The sequence below is a fragment of the Euleptes europaea genome, chromosome 18 (assembly GCF_029931775.1).
Source record: "Euleptes europaea isolate rEulEur1 chromosome 18, rEulEur1.hap1, whole genome shotgun sequence".
In the NCBI taxonomy this organism is placed as follows: domain Eukaryota; kingdom Metazoa; phylum Chordata; class Lepidosauria; order Squamata; family Sphaerodactylidae; genus Euleptes; species Euleptes europaea.
In genome coordinates, this window is record NC_079329.1 from 11853189 (window position 1) to 11876362 (window position 23174).

The window sequence follows — 23174 nt, forward strand, 5'->3', positions numbered from 1 at the left end:
GGTCATACCTCCGACTCCAGGCTGGAGAAATGGGCAGACCCACGCCGAGCGAAAAGCTCCCCACTTCGGCTCACCCGGCGCGGCAGCCAGTCGGGGGAAAAGCCCCCCGGGTGCCGATGGGAGGCTCCGCAGCGCACCATGTGGCAGGAGCTGAGGTCCTCCAGGCTGCGGGAGGTGGGGTGAAGGACTCCTCCGGCCGGCCCCAGGTCGCAGGAATGATGATGGCAGCGTCGGTGGAAGCCGTGGCGGTGCCGAGGAGCCAGGCAACCGTACAGGCTACAGTGGCGGTGCTCCCAGTCCAGCCGGCGTTCCAGACGCTCTTCGGAACAGCTCAGGTAGCGCAAGGCTTCCTTGCGGCATGGCGGGGTGGGCGGCGGGAGCATTTCCAGGCTTAGGCAGTGCTGGCAGGGGCCGTGGCATCCGTGGCATTTCGCCAACTTATCAGCTGACCAGTAGTGCAGGGGCTTGTGTGTGGCAAACAGCTGTCTCTCCCGGGATGGGTAGGTGCAGAAATAATCCGGCGACTGGTACCAGCAGCTGTGGCCATCGCTGTCCCTCTCGCAGATGTCGGAATCCGAGTCAGAAAAGTCCACGTAATGACTTTGGCTGCGCAAACTGGCACCTACAGCGAGCGGGTGGGAATGGCTGCGGCAGATGTGAGCTCGGGAGCCCCTTTCACGGCTTGACGAGGCTGGGCATTTGGCTTCCGGCTCGGTTCGTGGCAGAGACGTCTCTTCAGCGTGCCGGTAACGGGAGACAGGCGGGGAGCGTTCGTCTTCGTAGGACAGCCGGGTATAGCCGTACCGCCCCCGCTCCTTGCTGAAAGGCCGGCTGCTGCCCCGTTCCAGTTCGCAGGGACTTTTGGCTGTGTAGCTGCTCGACGGCCCGTCGTACTTCTTCACCTCTGGGGCCCGGCCAGTCACTTTCCCAGCTTGGAAACTTTCATACAACCCGCGAAGCGATTTGCGTTGCCAGCCAGATGCTACCGGGGGCATGTCAGGGGTCTCTTTCTCGCGTACAATGGCAAAATAAGAGGGAGGGTTTTCCAGGGCCCGGGTGGGTGGGGGCGGTGAGAGCTGACAGGGGGCCATCTTTTTGCCCCCAACGTGGTCAGAGAGCCCTTCGGGTTCTATGGGGCCATAGAAGCGGTGGAAACCATCCGAGAAAGGGCTCTTGAGGCCGTGGCGCGGAGGCTTCGTTGTGGGGAGCTCTGCGGGCGTTGGAGGGTACAGGTCCTTGTAACAGTTAGGGCTGCGGGCATGGCGCCATCGTTCCACGATTCGGCGTTCTCGAGGCAGGAAGCTGGAACAGGGAAGTGGTGGTCCAGGGGGACTGGGCAAGGCCGGGGCTCCACCTCGTGATGGCCCATAGCTGTGGTTGAGGATGGGCAGCTGTTGCTGGTCTTGGACTTTGGGGTCTTCGCTGCTGCAACAGCTGTACATGCCCTGGAGTGAATGAAACAGAGGGATTAAGAAGGGGGCTGTTGCAATTATAATTCAAGAAGAGGCATGGTCGGTGTGAGACGCGTCAAGCTGCCGTATACGGAATCAGACCATTGGTCCGAAGTCAGTACTGTCTATTCAGACTGGCAGGGCTTTCTAGAGGCTCACATGGAGGTCTTTCACATCACCTACTGCTGGATCCTTTAACTGGAGCTGCTGGGACCTTCTGCATGCCAAGCAGATGCTCTACCACTGAGCCACGACCCCTCCTAGAAATTGTGGTGGGGCAGTCATGAAGAGCAGTGCTACATGGCTGGCTCATTGTGGAGGGGGACAGTTCTGTGCATGTGGGAAGAGTTATCTGAATTGCACACTGCTTGTGAAATGCCTTTTTTTTGTTGATGCTCCTGTTATCTGCATGGAAAGGTGTTGCTGGTATACTGTCCCCCTCTCCAGGTTCTTGATAAGGCAATCTCAAGCACCATTGCAAGGGTTTATGGAATTGTGCTCGTTTTCTAAAGAGATACGATCTAGAAACTTCAGTAGGGAAACCTACCTGTGTGCTGCTTCTTCCCCACACTTCTGTCTTCCACTTCCCATACTTACCTCTCTGCCCAGTTTCTACACACACACACACACACCATTCCCCCCACTTACTCTGGCTGCTACACACCTTCTCTCCCCGGAGAAGATCACTAAGCCTTCAGCACTCAATGGATTCTTCATCCCAGTGGGCTAGTCCCCACACTATGGGAAGCAAGCCTTCAGTACAGTTAAATTGTGGAACTCCCTGCCTCAGGATGTGGTGATGGCTGCCAACTTGGAAGGCTTTAAGAGGGGAGTGGACATGTTCATTGAGGAGAGGGGTATTCATGGCTACTAGTTGAAATGGATACTAGTCATGATGCATGCCTATTTTTTCCAGGATCGGAGGAGCATGCCGAATATATTGGGTGCTGGGGAACACAGGCAGGATGCTGCTGCTGCAGTCGTCTTGTTTGGGGGCTTCCTAGAGGCACCTGGTTGGCCACTGTGTGAACGGACTGCTGGACCTGATGGGCCTTGGTCTGATCCAGCTTGGCCTTTCTTTGGAGCGGTGGAGTCTGATCTGGAGAACCAGGTTTGATTCCCCACTCCTCCACAAGAGCGGCGGATGCTAATCTGGTGAACTGGATTTGCTTCCCCACTCCTACACACGAAGCCAGCTGGGTGACCTTGGGCAAGTCATGCTCTCTCAGCCTCACCCACCTCACAGGGTGTCAGTTGTGGGGAGGGAAGGTAGGGTGATGGTAAGCCGGTTTGATTCTGCCTTAAGTGGTAGAGAAAGTTGGCATATAAAAACCAACTCTTCTTCTACTTATGTTCTTAGTATCTACACCCAAATTTGAGAAATACCATCCTAAAGAACGCTAGTATAAGATACTTGTTGGACACCTGGGGGCTCCATGAGCCCACAACATTCCCCTCACCCCGCCCCCCAATATCTGCCTCGCCCTAGACTCTAAGCCAGATCAGTTCCCACCATGCACCGTCTTCTGCTACTGACACAGCATTCTTCCCTCCCACCCTGTGTTGTTGAACGTCTCCTTCATTGTAGGTCATTGATGTTAGAGAAGGATTGCCCTGGCAGTGAGCAGAGGGAAGGAGAAAGGAAGGGACACTGAAAGAAGATGGCTAGGAGAAATACAAATGGACAAACAGACGCAGCAGAGGACAAAAAAGAATCCAAATGAAGCAGGGGAAACAGGCAGAGGAATCACAGGGTGGCATGGGATTTTTGCCACCCAATTGAGTCTTTTTTTTTTAATCTTCACTATTCAGCGCAAGGCAGCAGGCAGTTTTTAATCTGCATTGAACGTGATCAACATATGCAAATGAGTACTATACAGAACACAATATATGCTATGGCTCATGAGAGGCTGTCTTAAATGCGGGGAAGGGGGGATAGCCCATTCACTTATCACAACGACAATACAAATTTAATCTGTCTCAAAGCTGCTTTAACTACCATGATTCCCCCCCCCCCACGCCCACCCCCAGTCTTCCGGGAACTGCCATCTGACAGCACTGGCAGTGTTCTGCTCCATCGCAGAATTGCAGCACAGAACTGTAACTCCTGGGTTTCCTTGTTAGGGATCCATAAGCATCATGAAAAGGCTTGTAACTTGTTTTAATCCGTAGTAGAGATCTCATATTCCCTCATCAAGAAGGCCCCACAGCTCATCCCTGCATAGCCGGATGTTTGGGAACTAAACTTTCAAGTCAAGGACTGGGGCAGCATATGGATGTTCATTTAAAGAGGGTTTACTGCAAGTTTCCCCCCCCACAGAGACAGCCCAGCTGTATGTGACTTTGGTAATCGTTAAATTGAATGTTGATTCATTCTGGCCCTCGCTTTCCTCATTTTTCCCAGGCAAGTTGTCTGCCCGTTTTTTTAAAAAAAACATAGGATGTACATTCATTCAATTGAACAGTTGTTCATCACCTTTTTTTTTTTTTAAGGAAAACACTCCTGGGAGGTGGGTTTGTGACATCAAGGTGCTGGCCAATCAGTGCTGTGCACTGCAGTCTGATGCCTCAAACGGACCGAGCCGCTTTCCCCAAGCTCAGTCTGGAAGAGAAGGCTGTTCATGTGAACAGCACCCAATGAACAGGATTTGGCAGCAGCCCCACTGCGCCACTGATATATGCCTGTGTGTAACTAGTGGTTAACGAGGCAGGGACAGGGAAGGATGGATACACTGTTAGGCAGAGGTGAACATGCTGTATACCGTGAATGAAGAAAACTAAGTTTTTTGTGCCAAGGTGTCCAACACAACCCATGAAAATTAATCAAATGTGTATCTATTGGCCAGCTTTGCATAATTTAGGTACAGGCAAAGAGATCTGCAAGAACAGATTAATAGAATCATAGAGTTGGAAGGGACCACCAGGGTCATCTAGTCCAACCCCCTGCACAATGCAGGAAATTCACAATTACCTCCCACCCCACACCCCAGTGACCCCTACTCCATGCCCAGAAGATGGCCAAGATGCCCTCCCTCTCATCATCTGCTTAAGGTCAAAGACTCAGCATTGCTGACAGATGGCCATCTAACCTCTTCTTATAAACCTCCAGGGAAGGAGAGCTCACCACCTCCGGAGGAAGCCTGTTCCACTGAGGAACCGCTCTAACTGTTAGAAAATTCTTCCTAATGTCTAGATGGAAACTCTTTTGATTTAATTTCAACCTGTTGGTTCTGGTCCGACCTTCTGGGGCAACAGAAAACAACTCGGCACCCTCCTCTATATGACAGCCCTTCAAGTACTTAAAGATGGTTATCATATCACCTCTCAGTCTTCTCCTCTTCAGGCTAAACATACCCAGGCTGATCAAGTTTGGGATTAAAAACACAACAATTGAGCTGTAAGCGTAGCTTTGTGGGTGAGAATATGGGTGGATGCACAGCTGGGCTCTGTTTGTTTAGCAGCCTCACCCTGCTGAAGGCCAGGAGGAAGTCCAGCCGCCCCGTGTGTCTCATACAGTGTCGCAGCTTCCAGTAGATGAGGTGTTCCCAGGCGAAGACCAGCAGGCTCAGCCCCATGGCCACGAGGAGCATGTAGAAGACCCCGGCCATGTTGTCGATGTCCAACTTGCTGCTCATCACCTCAATTTTGTCATTGTGGCAGATCCCTGACAGCCACAGGCGCTCCAGCAGCTCAATCTCGTCTGAAAGAGAGGAGGGATGGGGATGGGGGGCGGGGAGGAAAGGGAACCTAGGAGACATGCCTCTCTCTAGCCCCTCTCCCTTTGGGCATCACTCCCCTCTCCTGGTGAATGCAGGCGCCCTCTCGTGCAAAGCTAGGGAGTGACTACTGAGGTCTCAAGGGCCACAGAGGTTGCTGTCACCTAGCAACAGGACAGAATCTGCATGTGGGACTTTGGAAGGGAAGGGAGACAGATGGCCAGCCCTTTCCCAGTTTGGCTCATAGGATAAGTACTGAAAAGGCAGACTAGTTACCTGATCACAACATTTAATTATCCATGCATGCCTAGGAATCCTAATGCCATTCAGGAGCCCGAATTGGTAGCTTTCCCCATATTAATTAGAGCAGAATATTAAAATCTTGTGTCTGTAGTATATAAAGTAGCCCAGGTAGAAAGAGTATCATTTGACAGATGGGTGAGTTGCTAGGCAACTGTTTCTCACCCCCTCCCCAAATAAGCTGCTAGAAGCTTGCAATAGTGTGCATGTATACTTTCTCATACCCAAGCCAGAGATTTTCTAAAGTGCATACCAAGTATACAATGTGTATATATGTGTGTGTGTGTATTTATAACACACTCCATCACTCCTCAATATGCATGTAGTTAACACAATTGTGCATCAACATGCTAAATTGTAGACACGGTAATATGTATTATGCTCATTTACAGTAGTAGCATAATTTCTAACTTTCTGCAAACTAATTTGGAGTAAGGCTTCAACATGGATTGTAGGTACACATATGTATTGACTGTGCACGCTTTATTTTTATGCACAAATTCCTAAAATCAAGGATTATAGAATGTACAAAAGCCAACACACTTTCTAGTCTGTGTTATGGTGAAGATCTGCAATTTGGATGATGAAACTCCAGGATGAGTTATGAGAGCCTCCCCAACTCAGTGAATGTGAGCAGTCTCCATGATTGGGCATGCCTGAACAATGGGGCAACAGAGATATGTTTGGGGCATTCATAAAGTTAATCTGGGATTTATATGTAAACGCTGACATTTTCTACATTTCGGTCCTTCGCTGTACCCGACAAAGTCCCTGTGTCTCTCCCACACACAGTCTTACATATCATGATCTTAACAGGTTTTCCACAGATGAGACGAATGTGGAAGGCTTCACCGCTGAATGTTGTTAATACAATACAGAACGCTGGAGAGAGCCATTTTTAAGCAGAGTGCATGTTTCCCTCAATGCACATTTTCCATTCAACTTTTTAAAAGTGTCCTGGATACGGGCTGGCCCTTCCCTCTAATCTGCTGGCATGCCCCGGGGCAGGAAGGAAAGCCCTGTGTCCCGTTCCCCCGGGGCATCCCCAGTCAGTCAGGACTATAAAGCGAAGCGAGGCTGTTGGCTAACAGCAATTAGAGCCTCAGATCGAGCCCATTAGCGGCGGCGGAGACAGAATCCAGGTTCCTCTGCTCAGATCAAACACGCCAGAAACTGTTTCTGTTCATTATCCCCGGAGCTAGAAATAGAAAGCTGGATGCCTCTCCTATTCCCTTAGTGCCGTGTCTAGCCCACTGGAGCTTGCCTCTCTCCCAGGGGGTATGAGAGTCTTTGCTCCCAATCATCCTGGGCTAGGGTGCATGCACACTTTTATTCTAGATTGATTAATCCAGAGTAGAATACCACGTTCTGGTTACATACTCGGATTCATCAATGTGCAGGTGGCTGCTGTGGTCAGGACGGGGGTTTGGTGCATTGTGGAGAAAGAATGTGTGTGTGTGTGTTAAGTGCTGTCAAGTCGCTTCCGACTCATGGCGACCCTATGAATCAAAGTCCTCCAAAATGTCCTATCTTTGACAGCCTTGCTCAGATCATGCAAACTGAGGGCTGTGGCTTCCTTTATTAAATCCATCCATCTCTTGTTGGGTCTTCCTCTTTTCCTGCTGCCCTCGACTTTTCCTAGCATGACGGTCTTTTCCAGTGACTCTTGCCTTCTCATAATGTGACCAAAATACGATAGCCTCAGTTTAGAAAGAATACAAGGCTCTTTTTCAAGCATTAGTGATGGGGTGGGGAGGAGTAATACTTCTGGGGCCCCGGCACAAACCTGTAACTGTGGCATCCCTTCACACCAAGCATGTGATACTAGGGAGGGGCAAACCACATTTTTTTTGGGTCATGAATGTGACTCTCTCGATTAGCCCAAAATTGCCTGTTGCTGTGTGATTTTGCCTGACAAAAACTGATGAGTGATTCGGGACTTGGCAAAACGGTTTTAATAATCCTTAATGGCTATGAATCTCTTTCCCAGCCTTGGAAATGTGACATCCACGAGAGTTTGGGGAAGAACAGAGATGGCAAGAAGGTACTTTGCAGTTCTGAATTGGGACAAGGGGGGGAGGAGGGGTTGGCTGAAGGTGAAATTATCTTAAGATGCAGGGGGCCCCTCTCTGATAATCTGTAGCAGGGTTTGCAATCTCCTGCCTGCTGCAGGAGCGCCTCTTGCTTCTGCTATGTTCTCTGTGTGTATATTTATCAGTTAAACAGATAGTATAAAGGCACGATGCATCTCCAATGTCCTTACATGAAAGATAAAATTGAACCACGTAGAGCTAACTCTGGACCACTCACAGCTTGGAAGTGGGGAGCGCATAATGCTATATAAGCCTAGTTTTTAAAAAGGCTACTAAAGAGTGTTAAAAGGAAACTAATCCCAGTTAAGTAACATTCAGAATTTTGGTTGTCACCTTGTGGTTCATAACCCACTTTCCAGCTAACAGAAAGAACACCCCATTTTCCCCCAAAGCTCAGTTTTAACAGAGAGAGGCTCAGGTTAAACCAATCAAAGCAGACGGTCGTAAGGACTTGGCCTGGTCACTGGGCCTGGAGTTTGAGGAGGTAAAAAAAAAAAAATGAATGGGAGAGGATCTGAGTGGCTGAAACCTGGGTTCCAGATGCGCCTTGTTTTTTGTACAGGGTTGCCAACCTCCAGGTGGGGCCTGGAAATCTGGAATTACAACTGATCTCTAGTCTACAGAAATCAGTTCCCCTGGAGAAAATGGCATCTTTGGATTGTGGACTCTATGGCATTATACCCTGCTGAGGTACCTCTTCCCCCACCCTCAAGTCTCCAGGAATTCCCCAGCCCAGAGTTGGCAACCCTATTTCTGATAAGTGGATGGGACTAAATGGCCCAGAATTGCTTTCCAAGGGAGCACACACCAAACATTCCTAATTTGAGACACTGCTACTCCCCAAGTGTCCTCTGTTTCCCCCCCATCAACTAACCTATTGTGAGGAGAGAGGCACGTCTGCTAAAGAAACCAGCACCATGCACATTGGATTTTGCCCCCACACCCGATTGCTCACAGCCCCATTCCTCATGCATGGGACCCAGGAATCCTGGCTTCCAGCTCACCTTCCCGCTACTCCCCCCAGAACCGGGCATGTGGATAGGCTTTTACCGTCACTCAGAAACTGGAGGAGGGCCAGGTCAATGGGCCGTTTCCACTTGGATCCCTTCTGCAACGCAATGCCGTAGCCCGTGGTGGCAAAGACTTTCCCACTTCCTATGGTGACAAGCTTACAGCCCTCTTCCTTGCGAGCCATGTAGTTTAGGACCGCTGCATCGTAAATGAAGGCGTCCAGCTTCCTGCAGTCGGTCAGACAGACAGACAAGACAGGCAGAGGCAGATAAGTGGGAATTAAGGTGCAAGTAGGCTGCTGGTTAAAGATTGCTTCGTATCTGATTGTTTGGGGGCTTCTAGTGGATTTAGACCTAGCTGCTTATTCATAATGCAAAGCTAGAGAATGAAGCTTTTTGAGAATCTTGGAGGGGGGGCAGTTTCCTTTAAGTGAGAGAGAACTGATGGTTGAACAAGCAAATGCTACTACTTGCTGTTTGAAGGAGAGGCCATCTTTAGTAGCTTTTATATATCCTATTGCAGTAGGGTGATGGAACCAAAAAATGACTTTAAAATATACAGGTTCAAAACCAGGCTTCCCAATTGTTTGGGTCTGGTGGGGGAATTCCCACCCTAATTTCCCACCCTTGAGAAACTGAGGAGCTGGAAGGGGGAAAAGGCCTTTATAACCATGCTCTAGGAATTTCCACTAATCTCTATGGTCTTTACCATGGTCTTCTGGGTGACACTGTAGGAATTTCCCTTAATCTCTATGGTCTTTACCATAGAGATTAAGGGAAATTCCTACAGCGTCACCCAGAAGAGACATTGCATCCTCCCCACATTCTACCCTCCCCAGGTACTGCCCCCCCCAAAAAAAATATCCTGGCATTTGCCTAGGCAGTGTTGGGAATCCTATTCAAGACCCAGCAGTACTGTGGAAAAGTCAGATATTTTAGGAAAAAATGTATGAAAAACGATTCCAAAGGAGCACCACCATCATTTGTTCCATATTGTTGCTAGAGAGAAAGTCTTTGTTCCATATTGTTGCTAGAGAGAAAGTCTTACGACAGGCAAAATGATGGCCAGCTTTGGTTAACCAACTGGAAAGAAAAACCATCTGTAAGTTTCTTCTTTGTCATCCAAATGGTCATGGGGGGAGAGGGAGCAGTGAGTCCTTCAAGAGCGCCAAGCCTCTGCTTGTTCTCAAACTCACCAGATAAGCAGGCCACAGGGATTTTAATACGCAGTCATCTCCCAGATCGATCTCCCAGTTAAAACAATTACAGTTTCTCCCCGTAGTTTGCACTGCCTAGGAGATACATCGGATAGGCCTGCGGGGAAAAAAGGCCTCTCCTGCCAGCCACCGTCTTATTCCATCTTTGCCACAGCTTCTACCACCCCTTTTATTTCCCCCCCTAATTATATATAAATTTTGCCGATTGGAGCGGTGGAGTCTGATCTGGAGAACCGGGTTTGATTCCCCACTCCTCCACATGAGCAGCGGATGCTAAACTGGTGAACTGGATTTGTTTCCCCACTCCTACACACAAAGCCAGCTGGGTGACCTTGGGCAAGTCATGCTCTCTCAGCCTCACCCACCTCACAGGGTGTCTGTTGTGGGGAGGGGAAGGGGACTGTAAGCCGGTTTGAGTCTCCCTTAAGTGGTAGAGAAAGTCGGCATATAAAAACCAATTCTTCTTCTTTTTCTATTCAGCCAATCTCCACCTACAGCTCCATTCTTTGCACACACACCCTTCTTAATGTTTCCATCTTCGGTCTATTTTATAGCCATACTAACTGGCCAGTCCAGCACACTGTTAGACACCCCTGTGTTAATTAAGTCTTTTAAAGCAGGAGGCCTCTGCTATAAGGGGTTCGCCCTGTAGTTGTAATCACGCTGATTACAATTAATTGTCTTGAGCCCAGGCCAGTGGAGAAAAGGGGGCCTGGAAGTGTATTAAATAAAGAAATAAACTGCTCAGTGGCTGAGCAAATGCAGGCAGCACCAGCATTTATCCTTGACAGGCAGGTGTTGTGAAAAGCCCTCCTTTGCCTGAGAGGCTGGAAATCTGCTGCCAGGGTAGACAGTCCTGAGCTAGACGGACGGACCAGCGGCGACGTGTTATTTAAAAACGAGTCAAAAAAACCCTAAGTCCCTTCAAACGGTTAAAAGAGCAGCCCCCGCTGATAAGAGCAGGAAGCACTTACAGATAGTGATCTCCACATGGGGACGATGAGAGGACGGACTTGAGCGGCTGAGAGGGCTGCAGGCCCAGACAGACCCTTTGAAACTCTGCTGAGATTCGGACGCCCTCCCCACCCCCCAGAGTTGGGGCTATGCCAATCCAGAGGAAAGGTTAGGCCACAATCATGAAAGGCAGGAGGGGAATCACAAAACAGCCAGATAAAAATGTGAAGGGGGACCCATCTGGTTCCCCCTCTGTTTTATGGATGGCAAACTTGCACATTTAAACGAGGACAAACTAAGATGCATCCACAAAAAGGTGAGCGAAATAGTGAGGGATTTGGAAAACAAAGCCCTATGGGCAAGGGGAGGGGCTGTGGCTCAGTGGCAGAGCATCTGCTTGGCATGCAGGTCCCAGGTTCAATCCCCGGCATCTCCAGTTAAAGGGACTAGGCAAGTAGGTGATGTGAAAGACCTCCGCCTGAGACCCTGGAGAGCTGCTGCCGGTCTGAGTAGACAATACTGACTTTGATGGACCAAGGGTCTGATTCAGTATAAGGCAGCTTCATGTATTTATGTGACTGAAGAACGTGGCATGTTTCGCCTGGAGAATACTAAGGAGAGACATGATCACGGTCATCAAATATTGAAGGGCGACATAATTGTTGGAACATAATTGTTTTGCTTGATCCAAGGCTAAACCTAATGGAAATTACAAGGAAGGAGAGTTTGGCTAAATATTTGGAGAAACTTCCTAACAGCGAGAGCTGTTCAACGGTGGAACAGACTGCCTCAGGAGATGGTGGATTCTCCGTTACTGGAGGTCTTTAAGCAAAGGTTGGATGGCCATCTGTCGGAGACATTGTAGCTGTAGATTCCTGCCCTGAGCAGAGGGTAGACTAGATTACCCTCCAACATACCTACCAACTTGGCAGGCATTCCACACAAAAGGACAAACCGGTGTGCCCCTGCTGTACAGGCAGAAGCAAGCATAATGGAGGTGGGTGGGAAGGGGGTTCCCACCCCCATTCCTCCCCCTTGTGATTCATCATCTCAGCACAGAAGCACTCTGGAGATAACAATCTCACCCCCCTCACCAGGGGTCCCTTCCTCCTTCACAGATGAGCCCCAGTTAAGGGGACCACTGATCACCCCAGATTGGCTGTGGGCAGAGCTGCCCCATCACTTCAAGTTGGGGCAAAGGAGGTTTTTCCTTTGCTCCACTTTAAAAGGGAATATCTTGGGAGTCCCGCAAAGTTGTGCTCTCAGCAAGCACAACATTGTGTAGAGCCCTCCCCCCCCCAAAAAAATAGGGGCATCACATAGGGCAAAATCTCTGTGTGGCAACCACCCTATGACTTCCCTCTCTGAGGCCAGGATGTTTGGCCAGTGATGGAGTCAGGATGGGCAGAATCCAGGCAGATGGCTGGGCCATAGACTGAGCAAATCTGGTGAGTTAGGAACAGAGCCAGGTTATGGTTAGACGCAGGCTGGAATCTGACACGTGATAGGAGGAGCTTGGTGGAATATGCTGACTTTTCCAGTTTTAGTCATTTGAAAGAACTCTGTGGAGCAGTAAAATAAATGGCTAGTGTGGAATGCTACCCTCTTCAGGGCACATGTTCAAAAATCCCCTAACCAGGACTAGTCTCCACTTTGAACCCCCCAACTGCAAGTACAGGAGCGTGGTTGAAAAGTAGCTTTCCTCTCACTGCTTTAATGTGTACTTTATAGGGTACGGATTCCAACCTTTATGCATTGCTAGGAGAAAGAACCAGGGGGTCGTTGTTATTCTGGGTTAATTAGCAGAGTATATGGGGTAATCTCACATCCCCAGGATTAACTGGAAAGTCATATTTTATAACCCAGACAGTTTTAAAATCGGTGGCAGGCTTGGCAGAAGTTCCAAAAGCATTAGGAGTCGTCGTCTCCCCCACCCCAAGGCCTCTCTAACAGGCCGAGTAATAACGCACCCCCATATCAATTACAATTAAAGTTGCAAAGGCACACAAATACACAACCCACAAATTCACATGCAAAAGACCCACATACAAGTCTAGTTAACAGCATGACCGTGCCGCTTAATCTTGCATTTATGCCTCACTGTGGACTTCTTATGTGGATTGCCTGTGAAATGAGGCCGCGGGAGTCCCTAGGAGCGCTGTTGTGGGGAACAGTGAGGGGCACGCTCTTGCTGGCATGCCGAACTACCAAGGCTAGACAAGCACTGGCTTGCTGGGGGGCTGCAAGGGAAAGGAGCACACCGCTTTTAGAGAATATTTTTAAAAATTGTTATAAGGTCACAAAATATTGTGGGCATGGAAGCTTGGGGAGTTTCCATTAGTGGTGTCTCTAATGGAATGGGGCTGTGGCTCAGTGGTAGAGCATCTGCTTGGCATGCAGAAGGTCCCAGGTTCAATCCCCGGCATCTCCAGTTAAAGGGACTAGGTAAGTAGGTGATGTGAAAGACCTCTGCCTGAGACCCTGGAGAGCCGTTGCCGGCCTGAGTAGGCAATACTGACTTTGATGGACCAAGGGTCTGATTCAGTATAAAGCAGCTTCATGTGTTCGTGTGTTCATGTGTGTCATAAGCGACATACAAGAGTTATGAGCCAGTGTGGTGTAGTGGTTAGAGAATTGGACTAAGACCTGGGAGAACAAGGTTTGCATCCCTGCTGGGCCATGGAAATTTGCTGGGTGACCTGGGACCAGTCTCACACACCCTCAGCCTCACCTGCTGCACAGGGCTGTTACAATCCTAGAATCATAGAGTTGGAAGGGACCACCAGGGTCATCTAGTCCAACCCCCTGCACAGTGCAGGAAATTCACAACTACTGTTGCGAGGATATAAAATGGAGGCAGGGGAACCATTAAGTTGGTTCGGGTCCCCCTCAGGGAGAAAGGCTGGGCCTTTTTTATTTACTATTTATTTACTAAATAAATAGTAGCCTGCTACACTCGTACAGTCACCTTCCATGCAGCAATTATAACAGCAACTAAAGCACCCTCTTTGAGGGAAAACGTTGGCGACGGAAGCACAGCCTTGTGGAAGGATGTGTGGAGTGTACATTATAAAGGAGAAACAACTGCACGTTCATTGTGTCAAAAAAAAACGTGCTGTGCGGAAAGGCCCCTGTGGTGCAGGGGTGCCCACCACAGAGCATACATGCGCAAGGACAAATTCTGTAAAGGTTGAAGAGCGAAAGAGGAGCCTCCCTGCCGCCGCATCCCCCTCTACCCCCTCGTTTTCCCACCTACCCCGTCTTCAGGTTATGGAGCGCATCCTCCACACTGCGCTGGTTGTACTTCCCCATATAGTCGTGCATCTCCCCATAGTTGTTTCGAATATTTTTCTCGGTACTCCCGTTGGGAACAGTGCCAAATCTCAGAGGCGGGTAGTGGTTCTGGGGTCTCTGGAACTGTTGAGGGAGGCAAAGCGAAATTGGGAGGGTCAAGAGTATGTCGCCCATCTCTTCCCTTCGCCCTTCCCTGTTTCGGGATGAGCAGAGAGAGGCTTTTTAATTCTGGGGAGCTGATTTTTATGAGGTGCTTCGCAATGGCCGATTGGCTAAGCAATAAACTGGAGACTTGACTAGCAGTGATTATGACAGAGGTAATTTCCCAAACACTGTTTCTGGATAAATGGAAGGACCCTAAAATGTGTGACGGAGAGATAGATGGCCTAGTATTGGATGAATGGATAAGAGGTGCATAAAGTGGTGACAGATGGATAACCAATCAATGAAATGGGTATTTGGGGATGAAGAAGTGAGTGGGAAAATAACTAAAAAGACTTATTGGGGGGGTGCGGATGGTTTTCTCCTCACTATCCTCTGGTTCTCCAGGGTGAAATGTGGGTGTTGGGGTAAAGTTAATTTTTTCTTGGGATGACTCCGTGGTTGAGTTTTGCTCGTACTCAGAGGGGCTAACTATCCGTCACGAGTGTGACTGAGCCCCTGTGCCGTTTAAGCAAATGAGGGAGGAGAGAATTGAGGGTACAGAAGCAGCTGTGGCACACATATCTGTGGAATTCCGTGAGCTGGGGAAGGGGAATTTGCAGTACAAAAAATGAGGGGCATGGGAAGAGTCAATGTCCCTCCCCTCAATTCTCCACTCTAGTTCCCCTCTAACAAAGCTGCTCTTCTTTTTCAAACATTGGACTCTAGGACCGTTCAGTTACATATGCCTGTGTATAACAAATAGTAATGGTGCGCGGAATATATGAGTTTAGGGTTTGAAAGGACCCCTCCCCGCAATGCAGATTCCACCGGTGGGTTGGGCAGCCCTTGGGTGAAGAGCCCTGCCTGATCAGGGGTCTTTTGGTCCCCTCTTATTCAGACTGGCAAGCGGACAGACTGTGTTTGGAGATGGATCAGTGCGTTAAGAGGGATGAATAAGTGGCCAGATGTATGAAGACTTGAGTCTTCTCTCTAGAATCCAATTGAGAGAGGAGTGCTAAGTAAAAGAAGTGATCTCTAGAAAGAGAAAGGCAGGTTCTCAAACTGGGTGAGCCATCTAGTACTAAGAATGGAAGAGTGCCTGGGGAGGAAGATGAGACATGTCGATAGTGCAAATCCTATGTAAAGTTACTGCAGTCTAAGTCCATAGGCTTAGACAGGATAACTTCGCATAGGATTGTGCTGTTAGGCAAATGGGGAGCATGAAACAGAGAAAGAGGCAGTTGGGAGATGGGCCTCGAAGGCCACCTGGGACGAGACTTTTGTAGGGTGCGTTTGCACACACAGGTACTTGATTTTTTGTTGTTTGCTGTCCTACTAAACTTTCCATGATTCCTGTATATTAACCCGCAGCCTCTTCACAGAAAGGCATTTGTTTTATTTTGTGAGTTTTTTCACGTGGACATTTTAAAGCATGCCTTTGCCCAATTTTATCCTCCAATCCACAAAATCAGTATAGGATACCACACTACTAAATGACATAAAAGGTCCCCTGTGCAAGCACCGGGTCATTCCTGACCCATGGGGTTACGTCACATCCCAACGTTTACTAGGCAGACTTTGTTTACGGGGTGGTTTGCCAGTGCCTTCCCCAGTCATCTTCCCTTTGCCCCAAGCAAGCTGGGTACTCATTTTACCGACCTTGGAAGGATGGAAGGCTGAGTCGACCTTGAGCTGGCTACCTGGAACCGACTTCCGTCGGGATCAAACTCAGGTCGTGAGCAGAGCTTTATGACTGCAGTACTGCAGCTTACCACTTTGCGCCACGGGGCTCCAAATCACATTACCATTATTTTTATATATGTGCCATATATGTGTGCCATATGAACCTTGTAACACACACTCATACAATGCAAGAAATAACTAACTTCTCACAGAAGTGTGGTTCATGATTGTTATTTCTTGCATTGTATGACTGTGTGTTACAAGGTTCATATGGCACATATATAAAAATAATGGCAACGTGATTTGGTGGCGTGGTATCCTATACTGATTTTGTGGATTGTATTTTTGGTATAGAGGTGTTTTCGGCCTAATTTTACCTGTTCCAAAAAAACCCCACAAGCGCCATCTCAGCAACAACTGCATGACCTTCTGTCTACATATAACAGGCAAGTAGCTAGATGGGGAAGAAATATTGGGGAGTGGCAGGCTGCCTGATTTTAAAAAAATCTTTGCCAGTGGTCGTATAAACCCTGCATTAGCTGGGCAGCACAAAATATATCCTGTTAAAACAAAAATCCTACACCAAGTAAAATTTCTCAGGAAATTTAAACAACCCAGCGCTTACAGCGTGGCACTAGATGATGGGACTGCGCAGGAGGAAATTGCACCTCTTTAGAAATTACATCTCATGCCCACAGTCAAGCGGTGCCTGGAATACTTGTACGGTCCTGTTCCTCACAACAATAAGAAAAGAAACTTGCATGCTGTCTAGGGGAAGAACTTCACTTTCCCAAGTACAATTATTCTGCTCAGAGCGCTTGAGAAACACAGTAGCTGCAGAACCATAAATGCTCCTTTAAGAGGACACTTGCAAGCTAGATGCACATACGCCTTTTTCATGCGCAAGGAACCTGACTGAGTGGAAAAGGCCCATGGAGGCAGAGAGCTCCAGAGGAGGGCTTGGAAAGGCAATCAGATAAATGGGCCGAACTAACTACACGTTATATTTCCCCCAAGTCCGTACAAGTGAACATGTATTGCACAGTTCTTTGCTGGAAATGTAATCCTAATCACAAGGAGGCATGATGTGGATCAGGAACACGGTACGGAGGGATGGTGGCCGTCAACTTTCCCTCTAAACCATTTCCCCAACAGGTTGCTATTTGCTCGTTGGGAGCAACGCATGCATTGATGGGTCACACTTAGGTTTCTTCCAAGAGGGCAAATATCACCACTTAGGGCTGTTTTGTGTTGTGAAAATGGTATGAGGGGGCGTGAGCCCCCTCTCCTCACATGCCCCGATCTTGAACATGAGCGTTTAGGATTAAGTTTCCAGCACAGAGCTTGCCACATTTGATCACACATTGCTGGGAGGAGAGTATAATGTGTAGTTCGGCCGTGTCATACAGAGACATGCAGGAATGCAGAGGGACACAGTGATGGCCTGCAGATCGCTACAAGACAGGAGAATTGTAGCCGACGTGGGAATATTCGTGGCACAACATGGGTATAATACTATAGAAATTGTGATTGAGGAAAGGAGGAGGTCTAGAAAGTTCTCTCTGTTCCCTAAACTTGCTTATAATAGGGGGGGAAAAGTCAGAGCAATTTATCTAGAAGTTAGAGAGAAATATCATGATGGAGACAGATCAGTAAATGGGGTGATGGGGGTTGGGGGGTGGAATGGACTCAAAAATACACAGACGCAATGAAAAGATAATTCTGGGTATAGACAGATTCAGCAGTTGGCAGAAAAGATTGTTGACAAAACAGGTGCACACAGAGATCAGCGATACTGAAATAGACAGGGACACATTCGGAAGTCTGAAGGGCAGAAACGGCCTGTTTGTTCTATTCCAAGGGACCACTTCAAGAAGGCAGAGGACAGAGGGAAACGTCTTTGCCAAAGGTCTTTGCTGCGTCTCGGGCATTACGAAAATCGGCTCAATGGAAGAGCAGTCCGAGCTCATTTGGCCCTTCTCGGGTACCTGTGGGGCACACGGGCCCATAGATTTGGTGCAGCGGAAAGGGAGGAAGCAACCAAAACAAAATGCAACCCAGAGTGCCGACAATGAGGAGAAAAAGAGGAGATGGCTTTTCGGCGAGCAGAGATAATAGAAAGAGGCTGTTAGGCATCTCGAGGCTTAGAAACCATTAGACAGACAAAAGCGCCGGGTGAAAAAAATAGAGAAAGAAAGGCATGAGATTGGGGTAGATTATCCAAAATTTGACAGAAGAATGCGTATGACAAAGGGACAGGAATAAAGATATAGAAACGAGGCAAATAGAGACAGATGAGAATAGGGGAGAACTATGAAGATGTCAGACGAAGAGGGGGGTGGGGGAGAGATTATTCTTTAACACTAAATTCAGCAGAGATCTGCGACACTTCATAGTTTAACTAATGTTTCATGGCATAAAGCTGCATGGACCGGAGCCTGTTTCATCAGACGAACGAATGAATGAGGGGGGTGGCTAAATGTATATGGCTAAATCCGGTGCCTTTATGGTGACAGATTCTTTAGAAGTAACTGTGTTAGAAGGTTCTGGTTCATGAACCAGAGCAGTAGCTGTGGTTTGGAGCGGTGGTTTAGAGCGGTGGACTCTGATCTGGAGAACCTGGTTTGATTCCACACTCCTCCACATGAGCGGCGGAGGCTAATCTGGCAAACTGGATTTGTTTCCTCGCTCCTACACATGAAGCCAGCTGAGTGACCTTGGGCTAGTCACACTCTCTCAGCTTCACCCACCTCACAGGGTATCTGTTGTGGGAAGGGGGAAGGAAGGTGATTGTAAGCTGGTTTGATTCTGTCTTAAGTAGTAGAGAAAGTCGGCATATAAAAACCAAGTCTTCTTCTTTTTGTTGCAAGAAAACAACAAACTATTTTGACTCCATAATCATAGGATCAGAAGTTGAGTCTTCTAAGATGCTACGACTGTTGTTTTGTTACAAGTTCTAGGATTGTCAACTTTGGGCTGGGATTTTGTACCCCGCTGTATCCCAGCTGAAGTTGGGCTCAGAGATTTGCCGGTGGAGGCTGGGGAGGGTGGGGTTTGGGGAGAGGAGGGACTTCAGCGGGGTAAAACGCCATAGGGCTCACCTTCCAAAGCAGCCATTTTTTCCCAGGGGAATTGATCTCTGTAGTCTGGAGATCAGTTATAAGTCCAGGAGATCTCCAGGCCCTATCTGGAGGTTGGCAACCCTAACCACAGCAGACTACCAGGAAGGTTATAACTATTCAAGCGTGCATGCGCGCTCTCTCTCTCTCTGCTCTATACTTTGCCCGAATTTCCGTTCTCGGCTCCCTCCTCCCAATTACTTCCTACTCAGTGAGAATTGGTTAATCTAAGCTGTTTAATATTTATCTACGATTGTGTTTCATGTTGGACGTTAATTATGCCCATTAATTACATCCCAGCTCGTTAGTTCTTAACGAAAGAGATTCAATTGGAGCCAGGCCGCCTGCCACAGCTGGTCCGGTCTGTGTGGGGCCCCCTCCCTCCCCACAGCTGTGGCTGTTCTCCTTCGTCAGGGGCTAATTACCAGGGGATAATCAGCCATGAGCTCAGTCCTGGTTTATAAATACCAGGCACGCCGGGCACCAACAAGGCATCCCGACCCAGCGCGGCAGGAGTGGTACGGAACCAAGTCTCCACCCCCACCCACCTCCTGCTCACGTGAGGTTTGCACCTGCAGAGACACACTTCCTTTTGCACAACTGTTACACACACAGAGAGTAACCCAGTGCTTTGGGATCAGCTGCTACACAGAGAGTAACCCAGTGCTTTGGGATCAGCTGCTAGATGTCTGGAGGCCACTTTTGGTAGTAAAAGGTAAAGGTAGTCCCCTGTGCAAGCACCGGGTCATTCATGACCCATGGGGTGACGTCACATCCCAACGTTTACTAGGTGGTTTGCCTTCCCCAGTCAGCTACACTTTACCCCCAGCAAGTTGGGACCTCATTTTACCGACCTCGGAAGGATGGAAGGCTGAGTCAACCTTGAGCCAGCTACCTGAACCCGACTTCCGTCGGGATCGAACTCAGGTCATGAGCAGAGCTTTTGACTGAAGTACTGCAGCTTACCACTCTGCGCCACGGGGCTTCCTACTTTTGGTAGGGACGGCACCATATTGGCAAGGGTTGCTTAGTTGTGTAGGGTGTCCTGACATTTGTTTTCCGTGCCAGCATCAGCTCTAGGAGACACGAAGTGTGGCACAAAGGACCACTGGGGGACCACCTCCCAGGTTCTGTTCGCGGCTTTTACAGGGAATGACCATTGCTCAGTGGTAGTGAAGAAGAATGTTCCAGCTGTGCACAGGCTCTGTAGAAGATCCAAGGTTCAATCCCCAGCCACTCCTTCAGACACATAGGTTTGGCTGTGGCTGAATGGTAGAGCATCTGCTTGGCATGCAGAAGGTCCCAGGTTCAGTCCCCAGTATCTCCAGTTAAAGGGACTAGGCAGGTAGGTATTGTGAAAGACCTCAGCCTGAGACCCTGGAGAGCTGCTACCGGTCTGAGTAGACAATACTGACCAAGGGTCTGATTCAGGATAAGGCAGCTTCAGGTGTTCCAGTGCCAGTGCTTGCCCTTTTGGAGTCAGAAATGTAATGTTTTCTGTCTGATTACCTGCCTTCTTTTTCCTCTGGACATAAGAACATAAGAAAGGCCCTGCTGGATCAGACCAAGGCCCATCAAATCCAGCAGTCTGTTCACACAGTGGCCAACCAGGTGCTTCTAGGAAGCCACAAACAATATGACAGTTTCACCTCCAGTGATGTTTCCTCTTTCCAAGAGCTGAGCTTGCTTGATCACACCAAGGCAGTTCCCTCACAAGCTATATAAAGAAAAGCCTTGCAAAATGTGGGCTGCTAGATCAAAGGAGAGTTCTCTTGCAAAGCCTGCATTTTAATTCAGGCGAAAATCTCAGGCAGCCAGGTTGGTCCATTGCAAATAAAAATAAATCCAAAGATGGGCATAGGGCAATGTCTTTTATTAAGACCATTCAAAATATCACGAGGAAATGTGTAAGGTTCCCCAAAAATCTTCAGAACTCTTCAGCACTCTGGATATTAAACAAAGTAAACAACGGTGGGGTTGAAGAAGAGTTGGTTTTTATATACCGACTTTCTCTACCGCTTAAGGGAGAATCAAACAGGCTTACAATCACCTCCCCTTCCCCTCCCTACAACAGACACCCAGTGAGGTAGGTGGGGCTGAGAGAGCTGTGACTAGCCCAAGGTCACCCAGCTGGCTTCGTGTGTAGGAATGGGAAACAAATCCAGTTCACCAGAATAGCCTCCGCCGCTCATGTGGAGGAGTGGGGAATCAAACCCGGTTCTCCAGATCAGAGTCCACCGCTCCAAACCACCGCTCTGAACCACTACACTACGCTGGTGGGAAGAAGATGTTGAGTATGATGGAAAAGCCATTCTCTCTGCAGACTGCAGCGCTTTTCAGATGGAGCCCAGAAAGCTTTATGCAAACTTAATTGAGCCGTTATAAATTTTAAACAAATATATCTCAAGAAACTTGCCCTCAGATTGCTAGGACACAGATGCAGTAGCCACTGACTCTCCCTCTGAGAGGCAAGAAGCCGGAAGTAAATCGGAATCCGACTTGCATTTCTCCAGGCGCAGCACACCGCCTAAAATTAATCTCCAGCTTTCTTACGTTTTTCTTTACTTCGGCTGCCTGCCTTACAAGGGACCCTGTCCTGGGCTCCCGTTGGTGCTTGAGAGGGATCCAAATTGGGACCAGCCTTTTCTTTTCAAAAAGGAAGAGCAGCCATTGCTCCCGTGTCCCAGCAGCCTTTGGGGCAAACTGAGATCTTTGATGGTTGGCTTAACCGAATTAAGTCTGCATAACATCTCCTGTGCTTTCTCTGCAGGCGACGGCACTTTTCAATCACGTCCAACAACGTCTTTTTTTTTTTAACTGCACATCCCCTTTATTTTGCTTAACATCCAGCCTGAAAACATAAAAGCTTCAGGGGCGTTTGCAAGTTTGCAGACTACTTTGCGTGACATTTTGTTTGGTCCCGTTTTTAAAAAGTATGACATTACTGCAGAGCTGAGATCTAAGGCGCTGCAAAGCAGAGACCTTGGCATCTCTGCCAGGAAATGTTCAGATTACATTTCAACAGAACAGGGTAACAGAGACTAAACTCTGCACTTTAGCCTTTCAGTGCAGCAAGAAGATATTCTCCTATGAACAGAGTTGTTGTTGTTTTCCCCCCTTTTATCGCATATTTGTCACAGTGTGGCTGCACACACCCTCTCGTGGCTTTCCTTTTCATCATCAGATAATCAGAAAGGTAGAAATGGAGCAGACTTTCGTACCAAAACAAGGAGTTTAAGTCTCCGTTTTTTGTTTTTTTTAAAGTTGCCAGATCTGTCGCTGTGTTTAAACTGGGTCTAGGACAAGATGCAGCCCTTGAACTTCCATTTCTTTTTTTGGGTGGCGGAATGAAAGAAACGTATGGAAGAAATGGAGGAAAGTGAAAGAAAACTAGAGCGGTTATGATGAAGTGGATGAGAAACGTGTGCGACTGCGGAGAGGTAGACGGGCTGGGAGGGAAGCAAGTGGATTAGGTCGGGGCCCCTCTTTCTCACCTTCTGGTCACTGAGCCCAGAGACTGTGTCTACGTATTCCTCCTGGATCATAAAGGCGGCCAAGTTGGCAGTGTAGCTAGCAAGGAAGATGACGGCAAAGAAGGCCCAGATCAGCACCATGATCTTGCTGGTGGTGCCCTTGGGGTTCTCCACAGGCACAGAGTTGTTGAACACCAACGCCCAGAGCAGCCAGATCGACTTCCCAATGGTGAACTTGGAGCCTCCGGTGCCTAAGAAGCAAGGAGTGAGTTGGGGGGGGGGATGTCATTCAAACGGCAGCTCGCCTCGTGGGAGCTCCAGCGTCACAGCCTGCATTGCCAGTGTGTTATTCCTCCCTGGCTCTACAGACGGCCACCCCACCCTCTCCAACGAGCTTTGGTGCACTCACGTTTACTGGCACTAAGGCTGCGGTTGTAGCCTACTGGGCTGAAATATTCAAAGATGAAGACGGTCACCGCGACGACAGTCAGGCACATGACAAACATCATCACCCAGACGGCAGGGCTGTAGGGTTCTGTGGAAAGAGAAATCAGGGGACCACAGTAATAGACAGCAGGCCTCTGGTTGGGCCACAGCAGGGATTCTCGGCTTTTGGCAAAGAGAACCGCCCTGAAACTAAGGGTAAAACTTTAGCCTTACTAAACACGTAATGTAAGCCTGCATCTTCATGAGACACCTAAACATGTTTCACTGTCATGG

At 48.6% G+C, this 23174-nt stretch overlaps 1 protein-coding gene across 1 annotated transcript in view; it reads right to left on the reverse strand.

Moving 5' to 3' along the window:
* The window catches only part of GRIN2D (glutamate ionotropic receptor NMDA type subunit 2D), a 57933-nt gene continuing 34759 nt past the window's right edge, over nucleotides 1-23174 (reverse strand). Inside the window, exons 8-13 of the mRNA XM_056863076.1 lie at nucleotides 22864-22989; nucleotides 22476-22705; nucleotides 13998-14158; nucleotides 8611-8798; nucleotides 4919-5151; nucleotides 1-1445 (exon numbers count right to left, since the gene is read on the reverse strand). Of these exons, the coding sequence (XP_056719054.1) occupies nucleotides 3-1445; nucleotides 4919-5151; nucleotides 8611-8798; nucleotides 13998-14158; nucleotides 22476-22705; nucleotides 22864-22989 (2381 nt within the window). The 3' untranslated portion in view covers nucleotides 1-2. The remainder of the gene's footprint in view (nucleotides 1446-4918; nucleotides 5152-8610; nucleotides 8799-13997; nucleotides 14159-22475; nucleotides 22706-22863; nucleotides 22990-23174) is intronic.